The sequence below is a fragment of the Amblyraja radiata genome, chromosome 35 (genome assembly GCF_010909765.2).
Source record: "Amblyraja radiata isolate CabotCenter1 chromosome 35, sAmbRad1.1.pri, whole genome shotgun sequence".
NCBI lineage: Eukaryota > Metazoa > Chordata > Chondrichthyes > Rajiformes > Rajidae > Amblyraja > Amblyraja radiata.
The window spans coordinates 1127154-1141753 of NC_045990.1; the positions used below are offsets into that span (position 1 = coordinate 1127154).

The following is a 14600-nucleotide window of genomic DNA, read 5'->3' on the forward strand; positions in this document are numbered from 1 at the left end:
CATGATTAGTGCGGGTGTCAGAGGTTATGGGGAGGAGGCAGGAGAATGGGGTTGTGAGGGAAAGATGGATCGGTCATGATTGAATGGCTGAGTAGACTTGATGGGCCGAATGGCCTAAATCTTCTCCTAGAACTTATGAACTATTCCTTTTCTCCAGAGATACCTGTCCTCTAAACCTGTCCTATCCATGTACCTGTCCAAATGTCTGGCCTTCTCTTGCAGCAGACGTTGTTGTGAGGCACGAGACGGTGCAGGAACGCCTGGCGGAGATGCTGTTGGCTCTGGAGCTCATCATCGATCACTACCCCTCACTGAACCCCAACAACTCCCTCCTGGAGACGGCAGCCCTGCTTGTGAACATGGTACACGGTAAGACACCTTTAGTTTAGAGATACAGCGTGAAAACAGGCCCTTCGGCCCACCAGGTCCGCGCTGACCAGCAATCCCCACACACTAACGTTATGTTAGTGTTATTGTGTGGGAAGCAACTAAGCTACTTCCCAGTTAGGAAGCGACTAACAATATTGTGTTCAGTTCTGGGCACCTTGTTATAGGAAAAATATTGTCAAGCTTGAAAGGGTTCAAAAAAGATTTGCGAGGATGTTGCCAGGACTAGAGGGTGTGAGCTATATGGAGAGGTTGAGTAGGCTGGTTCTCTATTCCATGGAGCGCAGGAGGATGAGGGGTGATCTTATAGAGGTGTACAAAATCATGAGAGGAATAGATCGGGTAGATGCACAGTTTTTTACCCAGAGTAGGGGAATCGAGGACCAGAGGACATAGGTTGAAGGTGAAGGGGAAAAGATTTAAGAGGAATCTTTTTCACACAGAGGGTGTATGGAACAAGCTGCCAGAGGAGGTAGTTGAGGTTGGGACAGTGAAACTAGTAGGATGACTAGGGTGGGGAAAGGATGGAGAGAGAGAGGGAAAGCAAGGATTGCTTGAAGTTAGAGAAGTCAATATTCATATCGCTGGGGTGTAAGCTGCCCAAGTGAAATATGAGGTGCTGTTCCTCCAATGTGCGTTGGGCCTCACTCTGACAATGGAGGAGGCCCAGGATAGAAAGGTCAGTGTGGGAATGGGAGGGGGGGTTATTAGGCGGACTGAGGTGTTTAGTGCAATGATCGGCGAGTCTGCGCTTGGTCTCGCCGATATTAAAAAGTCCACTCCTGGAACAGCGGATACAGTACATGAGGTTGGAGGAGGTGCAAATGAACCTCTGCCTAACCTGAAAGGACTGTTGGGGTTTCTGGACAGAGGCGAGGGAGGAGATATAGGGACAGGTGTTGCATCTCCCGCGGTTGGAGGGAAAAGTACCTGGGGAGGGGGTGGTTTGGGTGGGAAGAGACAAGTTGACCAGGGAGTTGCAGAGGGAACAGGTCTCTGTGGAAAGCAGAAAGGGGTGGAGATGGGAAGATGTGACCAGTGTTGGGATCCCGTTGGAGGATTATGTGTTGTATGCGATGGGGTGAAAGGTGTGGACTAGGGGGACTTGGTCCCTGTTGTGACTGGGGGGAGGGGGAGCAAGAGCGGAGCTGCAGGGTACCAAAGAGACACGAGAAGACAGGAAGCTCTGGTTGGAACCCGAGTCTCTGCAGTGAGTGAAACCTTGCAGGCTATGACAGGCAGGAAATGCACCAGCACTGCGGATTTGCTGACATCACAAGCCTTACTGAGACTGAAGTGCCAGGGCAGCGTTGGACTGGAGAGCCCGCACCGTACTAGCTCGCCGCTGGCGTGAAGTCACCCATGCCCGGCAGAGCAGCCCACCCACGGTGACCATCATCCGTGAAGCTCCCTCATCACCCCTTCCTTCCCTGTTAACCCGGCTCCCCGACCAAAGACAGAGTGTTACTAGCGGTTAACTCATTGAAATCACCATCAACACAAGAGGCATGGAAGTCACAGAGGAGAATGGTAAGTAAAAAGTTTTCCATGTGCTGCTGTAACTCGGTAACTTAGACAAAGTTCTCAAAGTGTTTAGTTGGTTAAAATACAAATTGTCTACAGTCAGAAAGTTGGGTTATTTTTGTTCTCTCAGCCTTTAGTTTCTTGTCTCCATTGAGGTTGCTACAGACCACATCCTGTAACATCCGTTGTGTTAGTAGAACAAATGGTTGTTGTCTCGGTTGCTACTTGGGGCAATCATGGTTCATACTTGCTACAAACAAACTCCCCAAACTAAACGATTTGGGCCATTTGCTACCCAGTATCTTATTTGTGGGTTGTGACGCAAGACCACTTGGCTTTTACTGGAAAGATTCATTGTGGAAACTCTGAATAATGCAGTGGGTGAAGAAAGAGTATCTGGTAAAGAGTTTGCGGAACGGAATTATGACTACACTGAATTGCTGACTGGCCTGTTTCCTTCACTGCTTTAATTCATCTTTCACCATTTTGGGGAAGTTAAATCTTTGTAGAGATTTATTTTAAATTCCCTCTCATCTCGCTTTCTCCTAGTGTGATACAGTGTGGAAACAGGCCCTTCGGCCCAACTAGCCCACACCGGCCAACATGTCCCAGCTACACTAATCCCACCTGCCCGCTTTTGGGTCCATATGCCTCCAAACCTGTCTTATCCATGTACCTGTCCAAGTGTTTCTTAAACGTTGGGATAGTCCCAGCCTCAACTACCTCCTCTGGCAGCTTGTTCCATACACCCACCACCCTCTGAGCGAAAATGTTACCTCTCAGATTTCTGTTAAATCTTTTCCCCTTCACCTTCCTCGTCCTTCATTAACATAAGTGCCTGTCCTTGTCTTCACTGGTCAGATATGTCCTAAATCTCTGGTCTCTGACCGTGCCAGGTGTGAGACCATCATGTCCGGTCAACATATGCACAAGTACAGTGGGCTGCAGGTACAATGAAAATCTTGCCTACAGCAGCGTATCACAGGCACAGAGTCTCAGACAAACACTCAAAAACATAAAGTTCACATAAATTCTACAAGACAATGAAACGGAAATGACTGTGGGGTAAAAAAACAAGACATTAGTGCCAAGAATGAATTGTCATATGTACCGACAACAGAAGAAAGAAATTCCTACTTGTAGCATAACATGTCTGTAAGCACAATGCTCATGGATAACATATAATAATCACGTTCAATAAACTAATAATCTCAATACAAGAAAAAAACCTAAAGTCCTTAGTGCAAACAATGATGGTACATATTTCATCCGTTAGTGTTGCGTTCAAGGGCCTAATGGTGTTTGGATGAAATTGTTCTTGAACCTGGAGGCCGTGGTTTTCAGGCTCCTGTACCGTCTTCCTGTTGGCAGGGGTGAAATGAGATTGAGGCCATGGTGGTGTGGGTCTCTGATGATGCTGGCTGCCTTTTTGGGGCAGCGACTCCTGTAGATCCCTTCGATGGTGGGGAGGTCAGTACTACTAATGTACCTGGGAGTGTTCAGCACATTTTGTAATCTCCTGTAAGGCAGCAGCTCTACCGCTGCACCACTGTGTCACCCCAATGCTATTATGTAAAAGATTATAAAAATACATGTTGCAGTTTACATTGTTTTGGTGTATCTCGATGTACTGCCATTGAGGAAACCTTACCATTGAAACAGAAACAGAAAATGCCAGGAACCCTCAGCCAGTCAAGTTCAAGTTCAAGTTTGCATTTATTGTCATTTAACCAATTAAGGCTCAGAGACATTTGAGTTACAATACACACATAAAATAAAATGTAACATACATCCACCACCGTGGAATCAACATTCCTCACTGTGATGGAAGGCATTAAAGTTCAGTCACCTTCCTCCTTTGTTCACCCGTGGTCCAGCCTTTGGACCCTCAGCAGTTCGCCGCTACAGATGGTCCGATGTTCAGGCCCTCTCGTCGGGATGATGGAAACTCCGATGTCGGGATGGATCGGAACACTCCACAGCATGGAGTTCCCGAGTTGGCCGCTCCTTACCCTCTGTCAGAATTGGAATTGGAGAAAAGAGATTAGTTTTAAGTTGCAGAGGGAGTGGGAAAGGGACCTCGTCATTGGTGGGCCTATGATCATGGTCATAAGGTCATAAGAGATAGGTGCAGGATTTGACCATTCGGCCCATCAAGTCTACTCCACCATTCAACCATGGCTGATCTATCTCTCCCTCCTAACCCCATTCCCCTGCCTTCACCCCATAACCTCTGACACCCGTACTAATTGTGAACTGTGCACTGACATGATGGATTGTGAGGTGAAGCAAGACTTTCTCAGTTCCCCGGCTCTGAGAAAGTTTTGGACCTGGGAAAGTGAACTATATTGTGGTTCTTGAGCATTAGTACAGGTGTCGGGGGTTATGGGGAGAAGGCAGGAGAATGGGTTTGAGAGGGAAAGATAGATCACCCCTGATTGAATGGCGGAGTAGACTTGGTGGACCGTATGGCCTAATTCAGCTCCTATGACGTTATGAACTTATTGCAACTCACTCAGGAAGAAAGATTTTTGCAAAATTTCCCCAAGCCAAGCTATTCTGAGTAAGTACACAAAATAAGAATTGTGGAAGTAGGTGTGTGGCCACATACACGTATTTTGTGGAACTTAATTACAAATACGTGGGGATCAAATATCATTCAATACAATTGGTGAACTTTTTAAAATCCTTATTCCATTTGAAACTCTATCAGTATTTCAAAGCTGAAAACTATGTTTTGCACTCTGGTGAATTTCCCTTTGTTCTACCTGTTGAAACTGTGTGTGGCCTGATAGTGTTCGTGTACAGTATAATCTGACGGTTGGATAGCAGGCAAATAGAGGTTTTTCACCGTATCTCCGTAGACTTGACAATAATAAACCAATTTCACAAGTTATAGGAGTAGAATTAGGCCATTCGAGTTTATTCCGTCAAAAACCACTACAGTTGATGGACCAGATTATTTTGCAGAAATAAGGAACTGCAGGTAGTTGTTTACAAAAGTCAGTCTTGGCAATGTTGTGTACCTTCTACTTTGAATATCTAGCCTGGCAACTCTAATATTCAGCAATCTGACCAAGGGTGGACACAGAGTGCTGGAGTAACTCAGCGGGTCAGGCAGCATCTCTGGAGAACATGGATATTTAACATTTCCGGTCGGGACCCTTCTTCAGACTGAATGTGGTGAGGGGAACACCTCTCTTCCGACTTTCTCCCCTTCCACTCCAATCAGTGTGAAGAAGGGCCCCCATCCTTTAATTCTGAGGCTATGATCTCTAGAATCCTCTCCACCTAACATCCTCTCCACATCCACTCTATCTACGCCTTTCACTATTCTGTATGTTTCAATGACGTCCGTCCCCCCCCCCCCCCGTCCCCCCCCCCTGTCCCCCCCCCCCCCCCGTCCCCCCCCCCCCCCATCCTTCTAAACTCCAACAAGTCTGCAAGATTAATCCCCCCCAGAGTGGCAAGGTGGCGCAGCGGTAGAGTTGCTGCCTTACAGTGCCAGGTATCAACTCCAGTCTTTGATATGGCCACCCTGGGAGATAAAAGGTTCTGACTGTCTATCCTATCTATGCCTCTCATAATTTTATGGACTTCTGTTAGGTCTCCCCTCAACATCCAGCCTTCGAGAAAAAACGTTAAAATATTAGATCTAAGAAAAAAGGCTGTAATGTCATCAATCAGAACAGCACATGTCTGGATCAGGAGAGTTTAGAATTCAGTAAAGGTGGGAGAAGGTATAGTAGGGAAATAATCTGATAAGATATATTAAAATAATTTGTAGAAGCACCTGTAGCCTTGTAAAGAGGAAAAGACAAGCAATAAATAACGTGGCTCCTCTGCAGACTGAGACAGGAGATATAATGTTGGAGGAACTGGCAGATGAGATAACCAATATTTTATTCTGCCTGCAGGGAAGATGTGGATAAATTCTAAACATTGTGGAGAACTGCAGGTCTAGAGAGAATGAGGAGGTGAAATAAACTAATATTAGTGAAAAGAAAGTGTGTAGCTATTAATGGGCCTGAAAGGTTCCGACGACCTGCATCGCAGGGTTTATGGAGCGTGGAAACAGGCCCTTCGGCCCGCCGAGTCCATGCTGACCAGCAATCACCCATATACCATGGTCACAAAATGCTGGAGTAACTCAGCGGGTCAGGCAGTGTCTCTGGAGAAAATTAATAGGTGACGTTTCAAGTTAGGACCCTTCTTCAGACTGTAGGGAAGGGGGTTGGGGGATGGTGTGAACTGGAAGCAAGTAAAAACCAGGACAAATCAGGGCCAGCAACAGAAGACCTCAGGCAGGGATGGTCCCTGATAGGCTGATTGTTGGCTATGTTGGATACATTGATGTGAACTGTGGAACTAGTTTTGTTTAGAAACACAGCACGGAAACAGGCCCTTCAGCCTTAAGAGTCCGCACTTTCTAACGATCTCCGCACATGAACACTAATTTACATTTACACCAAGCCAATTAACCTACAAACCTGTACGTCTTTGGAGTATGGGAGGAAACAGAAGCTCTTGGAGAAAACCTACGCAGGTCACGTGGAGAACGTACAAACTGTACAGACATCACCCGTAGTCGGGATGGAACCCGGGTCCCTGGCGCTGTGAGGCAGCAACTCTACCAGACTGGTTAATGGACTTTTAGTGGAGGTTGGTATTTTATGGAGGTGGTGTTCAGGAACAGAGATGCTCGGGCTGTTTTCCGCTGGAATTCAATTCTGGAACGGTTCCACGGATCAGAATTCGGCAAATTACACCCCACTATTTCAGAAAGGGGAGGAAGAAAGCTGGAAAATATTCAAGAAAGGAAAGCAAGAGACAACTGTAAATTGTGGAGCAGTCCGCCTGACGACAGCAGGGAGAAATGCTTGAGTCAGTTAGTAAAGAACCACTGACATGTCATTGAGAAAATAATCATAGGACCCTGCTGAGTCAATGTGAAAGTTGTGAAAGGGAAATCGTGCTTGCAAATGAGTTTTCTGAGGTTACAAGAAGTCGAATAGATAAGGGAGAATCGATGGCCATTGTGTACGCAGAGTTTTGGAAGACCATCGATAAGGTGCCACAAAAGGGCGGCATGGTGGTGCAGTGGTAGAGTTGTTGTCTTATAGCGCCAAAGACCCGGGTTCGATCCTGACTATGAGTGCTGTCTGTGCAGAGTTTGTATGTTCTCCCTGTGACCATGTGGGTTTTCTCCGGGTGCTCCAAAACGTCACCCATTCCTTCTCTCCAGAGATGCTGCCTGTCCCACTTAGTTACTCCAGCACTTTGTGTGTATCTTTGGTGTAAACCAGCATCTGCATTTTCTTCCTACAGGTTTGTAGGTTAATTAGCATCTGTATATTGTCCCTAGAGTGTAGGTAGAACTAGTGTACGGGGTGATTGGGAGTCGGTGGCTGATCGGTCCATTTCCACACTGTATCTCTACAACTAAAAACTAAATAAGAGTTTATTAAATTAACATTAGAGCACATTGAATGAGGAGTAATATATTGACTGAGAATGAGAATATATTTACATCTGCAGTTCCTTGTTTCTACCTCTGAGCTTTAATAGTTTGCCTGACTAAATGTCAGGTTGGGGAGGGGATTTTTTACTGAGGTTTAACATTCACCCACGGTGTCCGGAGTGGCTGCTGCTGTTTGTATTTTATTGAGCCAAGTGATTGTACATTTACAACCTGCATATACTCATGATAAACTACCACTGTGGACAGCATCAATCATTTGGGCAAAGTCCGGCTGGTCTTGGCCACGTGCCATTGGTGATCTGGGTATGATCAGCCCACAGCCTTTAGTTTAGTGATGTAGCGTGGAAACAGGCCCTTCAGCCCACCGTGTCTGCGCCAACCAGCGATCCCCGCACACTAGGAGTATCCTACATACACTAGGGAAAATTTACAATTTCACCAATAAACTTGCATTTAATATTATCTTTAAGATTTAACAAAAGCTTTTCACTGTACCTTGGTACATGTGACAATAAACTAAACTAATCTAAGATTGCAAAATGTATGCAGGTCTGTTTTGTTTTGTTTAGAGATACAATGTAGAAACAGGCCCTTCGGCCCACCGAGTCCACGCCGACCAGCGATCCCCGTACACTAACACTATCCTACACACACTAGGGACAATTTACAATTATACCAAGCCAATTAACCTACACACCTGTATGCCAGGAAACCGAAGATCTTGGAGAAAGCCCATGCGGTCACGGGGAGAATGTATTAACTACATACAGACAGTACCCGTAGTCGGGATGGAACCCTGGTCCCCGGCGCCGCAAGCGCTGTAAGGCAGCAACTCTACCGCTGCACCATCGTGCCGCCCTGTCGAACATAATTTGGGTGCCAGGCCACATTGCGAGATATTTGGGCAGATAATCACAAGTTTGTTCAAAACTAGAGTAACATCTTAAACAAAGGGATAATAGTAGAGAGGCGAGAAGCACAGGTCCTTGATAGCTGAAGCCTTGTCAATAAAGGTCAAACAATTACATTCAGGGATAAACACCAGGCCAGAACTAAAGGATCATGAATATCTGGGAGGGTTTGTTGGGTTGGAGGAGATTGCAGATAGGTTACCTGTTAATAGACACAAAAAGCTGGAGTAACTCAGCGGGACAGGCAGCCTCTCTGGAGAGGAGGAATGGGTGACGTTTCGGGTCGAGATGCTTATTAAATGTTACTGCTTGTTGGCATATGTTCCCGAGTGAGTTTTGTCCTTGATCAGTCTTGAAATTTAATAGGGAATAGAGCAAAATAAAACTCTTGTATAAATCCCTGATTAAAGTCCTGGAACTGTGGAACCGTTATCAAACTCCGGGAGACCGGCTCGAAATCAATCAATGAAGCTGATGGTGATAAAAGGTGATTAATGATCAGTTGTTCTCTGATCCTCTGCAGTTTTGTTTCTGCTTATCATTGAACTCTTAGTCACCCTCTCCCTATCTTTCAAATGAGCAATGGAAAGCAAGGTAACAGTCACTGAAAGTTTGGCTTCCTTCCTATCAAAGTCTGTAACTGCACCAAAAATTGTGTTTCAGATCTGACCTCTTCAGAAAAATGCATTTTAACGGTGATGTTTTTTTTGCCAATTTTCTCTCTTTCCGGAACACGTTGACTCCTGATTGAAATTGGGATGTTGACAGGTGCTCTCCTGACTTGTTCTTTCAATATGTGTGAATGTCACAGTCATACAGCACGGAAACAGGCGATCTTACTTTAATGTGGATAAATGTGAGGTTATCCACTTGGGAGGCAAAAACGGGAAGGCAGATTATTATCTGAATGGTGTCAAATTGGGGAAAGGGGAAGTACAACGAGATCTGGGGGTCTTTGTTCATCAGTCACTGAAAGTAAGCATGCAGGTACAGCAGGCAGTGAAGAAAGCGAATGGCATGTTGGCCTTCATAACAAGAGGAGTTGAGTATAGGAGCAAAGAAGTCCTTCTGCAGTTGTACAGGGCCCTAGTGAGACCACACCTGGAGTATTGTGTGCAGTTTTGATCCCCAAATTTGAGGAAGGGCATTCTTGCTATTGAGTGAGTGCAGCGTAGGTTCACAAAGTTAATTCCTGGGATGACAGGACTGTCATATGTTGATAGAATGGAGCGACTGGGCTTGTATACTCTGGAATTTAGAAGGATGAGAGGTTATCTTATTGAAACATATAAGATTAGTAAGGGTTATACCTGCCTCGACTGCCTCCTTTTGTAGCTCGTTCCATGTACCCACCACTCCTTCCCTTGTGAGAGCGTTTGTTCCTTAGGTTCCCTTTAAATCTTTCCTCTTTCACATTAAAACCACGCCTTCCCAGTTTTGGAATGTCCCACCCTGGGGGAAAACACTGTGAGGAGACGGAGTTCCCCCAGGAATCCAGTTCCAGAGTGATGTTTCCTGCTAAGTCTTAGTTAAGTTTAGTTTAGAGATACAGCGCGGAAACAGGTCCTTCGGTCCACCGAGTCCGCACCGACCAGCAATAGGAGCAGAATTAGGCCATTTAGCCCATCAAGTCTACTCCACCATTCAATCATGGCTGGTCTATCTTTCCTAGCAATAGTTTAGTTTAAAGATACTTTTTTAAACTTTTGAAAAATTTCAAAATTTACTTTATTCGAGAAATAAATATATACAACACATGATCCTTACAAAAACTCCATCCGACATTCTCGGAGGCTATATCTACATTCAATACTGCTTACACAAATGACACAAATTTATCCCCCACCCCTGCCACTCATGTGGCCCACTGGCGTGGAATCCCTTGCCTTATTTTTGAGGGGTGTTTCCCCTGCCCCCCATGTCCAGCAGCAGAAGGACCCTAGACGGTGGTCCTCCAGATATAGCACGGAAACAGGCCCTTCGGTCCACCGAGTCCACGCCGACTAGCGATCCCCGCACACTAACACTATCCTATACACACTAGGGACAATTTACAATTTTACCAAAACCAATTAACCTACAAACCTGTATGTCTTTGGAGTGTAGGGAAGAAACTGGTGCCCCTGGACAAAACCCACGCGGTCATGGGGAGAACGTAGATGTTGAAGTAATGGAAAAGGAACTGCTTTAGCATTAATGAGGCATGATCAGCTGACTGCAAGGCAACAGGAAACAGTTAAAAGGATTAAGTTTATTCTGATTTTAAAGGGGAACAGGGTTGGTGCCACTGAAAGGGATGTAATCAAACTGAAACAAACAGGAGGGAGGAAGCCTTCTTCATAATGGGCTTGGGCAGCTTACAACTCAGCGGTATGAATATCCTTCTCTAACTTCAAGTAACCCTTGTTTTCCCTTTCTCTCCATCCCCCCCCCCCCAGTACTCTGATCGGTTTGACTGTCCTCCTGATTAAATTTTACATTGTATGCTTCATTGTCAACTTCCCCTAGTTAACAATGATCTATTATACATTTTCCTTCAACTTCGTCTTGTTTTCACACCTCACCCTTCCATATCCCTGTGTCTCCCTCTCCCCCGACTCTCAGTCGGAAGAAGGCTCTCGACCCGAAACATCATCCATTCCTTCCATCCAGAGATGCTGCCTGTCCCGCTGAGATACTCTAGCACTTTGTGTCTATCTTAAGAGGGAAGAAGGAAGTTGCAACCTGTAATTCCATTGCTGGCGGTGAGCCTGTAGCTTCCTGGATCCCAAGCCTTGCCCATCCATCCTTTACCTGAATCTGTCTGACCCACTGTCTGAAACCCAGCCGCTATTGCCACATTGCAGGTCACCTCCTCTACACTTGTGTGGCTCAGAGACAAACTTAGTCAAACCGGCACTGCGATTTGAAATGTTTATTTTAGAGATACTGCTTGCGAACAAGGCCCTCCGGGTTGTTAAATATTGGCACCATTTTAGACGGTGTTTCAGGACACCCATCAGAATAGTGAAATCCCTGGCTCAAAGACAAGGTCTGTAGCCAGATCGTGCAAACTGAGAAAGTGTCGAGTCCACATCAACTATCGATCAGCCGTTCACACTAGTTCACAGTAGTTATCCCACTTTCCTATCTGCCCCCTACACATTGTGCACAATTTACAGAATCCTACAAACCCACACGTCATTGGGAGTGTGGGGGGAAACTCATGCAGTCACAGGGAGAACATGCAAACTCCACACAGTCTGCACCCAAATGTCAGGATTGAACCCGGGTGTCTGGCGCTGTGAGGCAGCGGCACTACCCGCTGTACCACTGTGTCGACCTTTCACGTCCGACTGCATTGAAAGTGCGGATGAAAAGGGAATTAAGGCATCCGGTTCCAACTGCGGAAGCGGAGCTAGACCTGAGCGCTGGTTCCTTTTTCTGGCACCCGGTCACGGGTACCAGGGACTTCCCTGCTCTGAGTTTGGTCGGATGAAGGCTGAGTAAGACACAGTCATAGTGGACTGTTGATAACGGGTGCCAAGCTTTGGGTGAGGAGGGATTGCCAACCAGACTGCTCCTGAATGTTGTCAGCTCACTCCTGGAGGACAAAGATTGATAGGTAACACTGCGACTGCTTAGCAGAAGCAAGGAACTGCAGATGTTGGTTAATGCACAAAAGGACACACAGTGCTGGAGTAACTCAGCGGGTCAGGCAGCATCTCTGGAGAATATGGATAGGTGATGATTGGGTTAATTGGCTTGTAAATTATTCCTCGTATGTGTAGGACAGCATTGGTGTGGGGGATGATCGCTGGTGGGCACAGAATCGGTGGGCTGAAGGGCCTGTTTCCATGCTGTATCTCTAAACTAAACTAAAGTGGGAACAGATGTGACCATTAACAGTAGGTTATAATGGATCACGCAGTTGAGGCAGGTATTATTGCAACGTTTAAGAAACATTTAGACAGTTGCGTAGGCAGGACAGGTTGAGAGGGATATGGGCCTAACGCGGGCAGGTGGGACTAGAGTAGATGGGGCATTGTTGGTCGGTGTGGGCAAGTTGGGCTGAAGGGCCTGTTTTCGTGCTGTATCACTCTGTGACGCAAGGTTCTGTGGCAACTCTGTCACAGTGACACACCACTTGGTTCTTTGTGCTTTAAAAGTTCCGCTCCAATCTGTTGAAGCCTTTATTGAATCTGATAGGATTGCTACAGAGTGCAGGTTACGGGGTTACACGGTGGCTCAGCTTTGTGGATGTTCAGCCGGCATTTAAAAACAACGGGAATGATCCATTCTACATTTCCCTTGATCTGCATCCTCTTTGATGTCCGTCTTGTTTTCACACCTTGCCCTTCCATGTCTCTCGTTTCCCACTCCCCCGACTCTCAGTCTGAAGAAGGGTCTCAACCCGAAACTTCACCCATTCCTTCTCTCCAGAGATGCTGCCTGTCCCGCTGAGTTACTCCAGCATTTTGTGTCTGTAAACCAGCATCTGCAGTTCCTTCCTACACATGAACAGTCAGCTGTGCAGCAGAGAGAGTGGTCTTCCCCTCCTCCTCCACAGACTGACACAGCCATTCACACTCAGAAGATAATGTGCAGCCAAGGATCGCAGTGTGGGTGGGTGAAGGCCTCTTGCCTGGCAGTCTATATTCAGTGTTCTCAGAATCGAAAAAGGGAAGTGTGGCTGAAAGGAATGAATTACTGATGACGCACAAGATAGTGCCTGCATTCTCTGTTCCCTCTCTGTTCCACCTCCTGAAGTTACCAGCCCACCACCAAAGAAACATAGACAATAGGTGCAGGAGTAGGCCATTCGGCCCTTCGAGCCTGCACCACTATTCAATACGATCATGGCTGATCATCCACAATCAGTACCCCATTCCTGCTTTCTCCCCATATCCCGTGATTCCGTTAACCCTAAGAGCTAAATCTAACTCTTTCTTAAAAACATTCAGTGAATTGGCCTCCAATTCGAATCAGCACCATTGGGTAAATCAAGGAGTGCGGGAATGGGGAATAGCTTTACGGTAGGCGTGGCACGGTGGCGCAGTGGTAGAGTTGCTGTCTCACAGGGCCAGAGACCAGGGTTCGATCCTGACTACGGCTGCAGTCTGTACGGAGTTTGTATTTTCTCCCCGTGACCTGCGGGGATTTCTCCGGGATCTCCGGTTTCCTCCCACACTCCAAAGACGTACAGGTTTGTAAGCTAATTGAAAAATTGCTAGCGTGTGTTGGATAGTGTTAATGTGCGGGGATTGTTGGTCTGCTTGGACTCAGTGGGCTGAAGGGCCTGTTTCTGCGCTGTATAACTAAACTAAAATCGTACGGTGTGGCCAGTGAAGGGCTAGGAATGAGAGGAATGTGAGCGGGAATGTTAGAAGGGGCAGATTAGTAGGTGTGTGTTTACCTCGGGCTGTTGTAAATACCAATCTTTTGGCAGGGACTGAAATTAATTGGTTAATGAATAACGAGATCACCCATTGAAGGGATTGGGGGCTATGAACCGAGATTTAATGGGAGTGCACACATGTGATGGGATTAACAGCATGCTCTTTACTGGTGAAATAAAATCAAGGAGCCTCTCGACTGAAGAAAGTGCCCTGACCTGAAATGTCAGCTATCCATGTGTTAAGATCATGAGAAGAAGAGATCGGGTAGATGCAGAGGCTTTCACCCAGAGTAGGGGAATCGAAAACGAGCGGACACAGGTTTAAGGTGAGAGGGGTAAGATTTAATAGGAAACTGTGGGGCAACTATTTTACACAAGGGGTGATGGGTGTATGGAACGAGCTGCCGGAGGAGGCAGTTGAGGTAGGTATTATCAAAACGTTTAAAAATCATTTGGACAGGTTTCGAGGGACATGGGCCAAACGTGACAGGTTGGACTAGCGTAGATGGGACATGTAAATTGGGCCGAAAGGCTTGTTTCCATGCTATGTGACTGTTCTTTAGTGATGCTGCTTGGCCCGCTGACTTACTCCAGCACTTTGTGTCTTATTTCTAGCCTCAAGTCGCAGCCCGGCAAGGCTAATCTCTGTCCTAGTGCTGAGCCTGCGAGAAGAGGGTGGTAATTGGAGGCTGTGACATTTAGTTTTTTGCTTTCGGCATTTTCAGCACAGACACTGTGTACAGAATGTCACCCTGTGTGGAAAAAGGTGGTCCCCGGGTTCCTAATAAATCTTTCCCCACTCACCTAAACCTATGTCCTCTGGTTCTTGAAGAGGCTTTTAAAATGACATTTTCTTTCTTTCTCAACCTTGTTCTATGATATGAGGTCCCTTGTGATTTTTATTTTTCCCCTCCCACAC

General features: G+C 46.4%; 1 protein-coding gene across 5 annotated transcripts in view; it reads left to right on the forward strand.

The window, feature by feature from the left end:
- LOC116966102 (GEM interacting protein) overlaps positions 1-14600 on the forward strand; it is a 47330-nt gene that overhangs the window by 4189 nt on the left and 28541 nt on the right. For 3 of the 5 annotated variants that reach the window (XM_033012269.1, XM_033012272.1, XM_033012273.1), the window contains exon 2: positions 223-369. In XM_033012269.1, the coding sequence (XP_032868160.1) occupies positions 223-369 (147 nt within the window). Of the gene's footprint in view, positions 1-222; positions 370-1470; positions 1918-14600 lie in introns of those variants that run through there. The other 2 variants (XM_033012271.1, XM_033012274.1) reach the window with 2 other exon arrangements.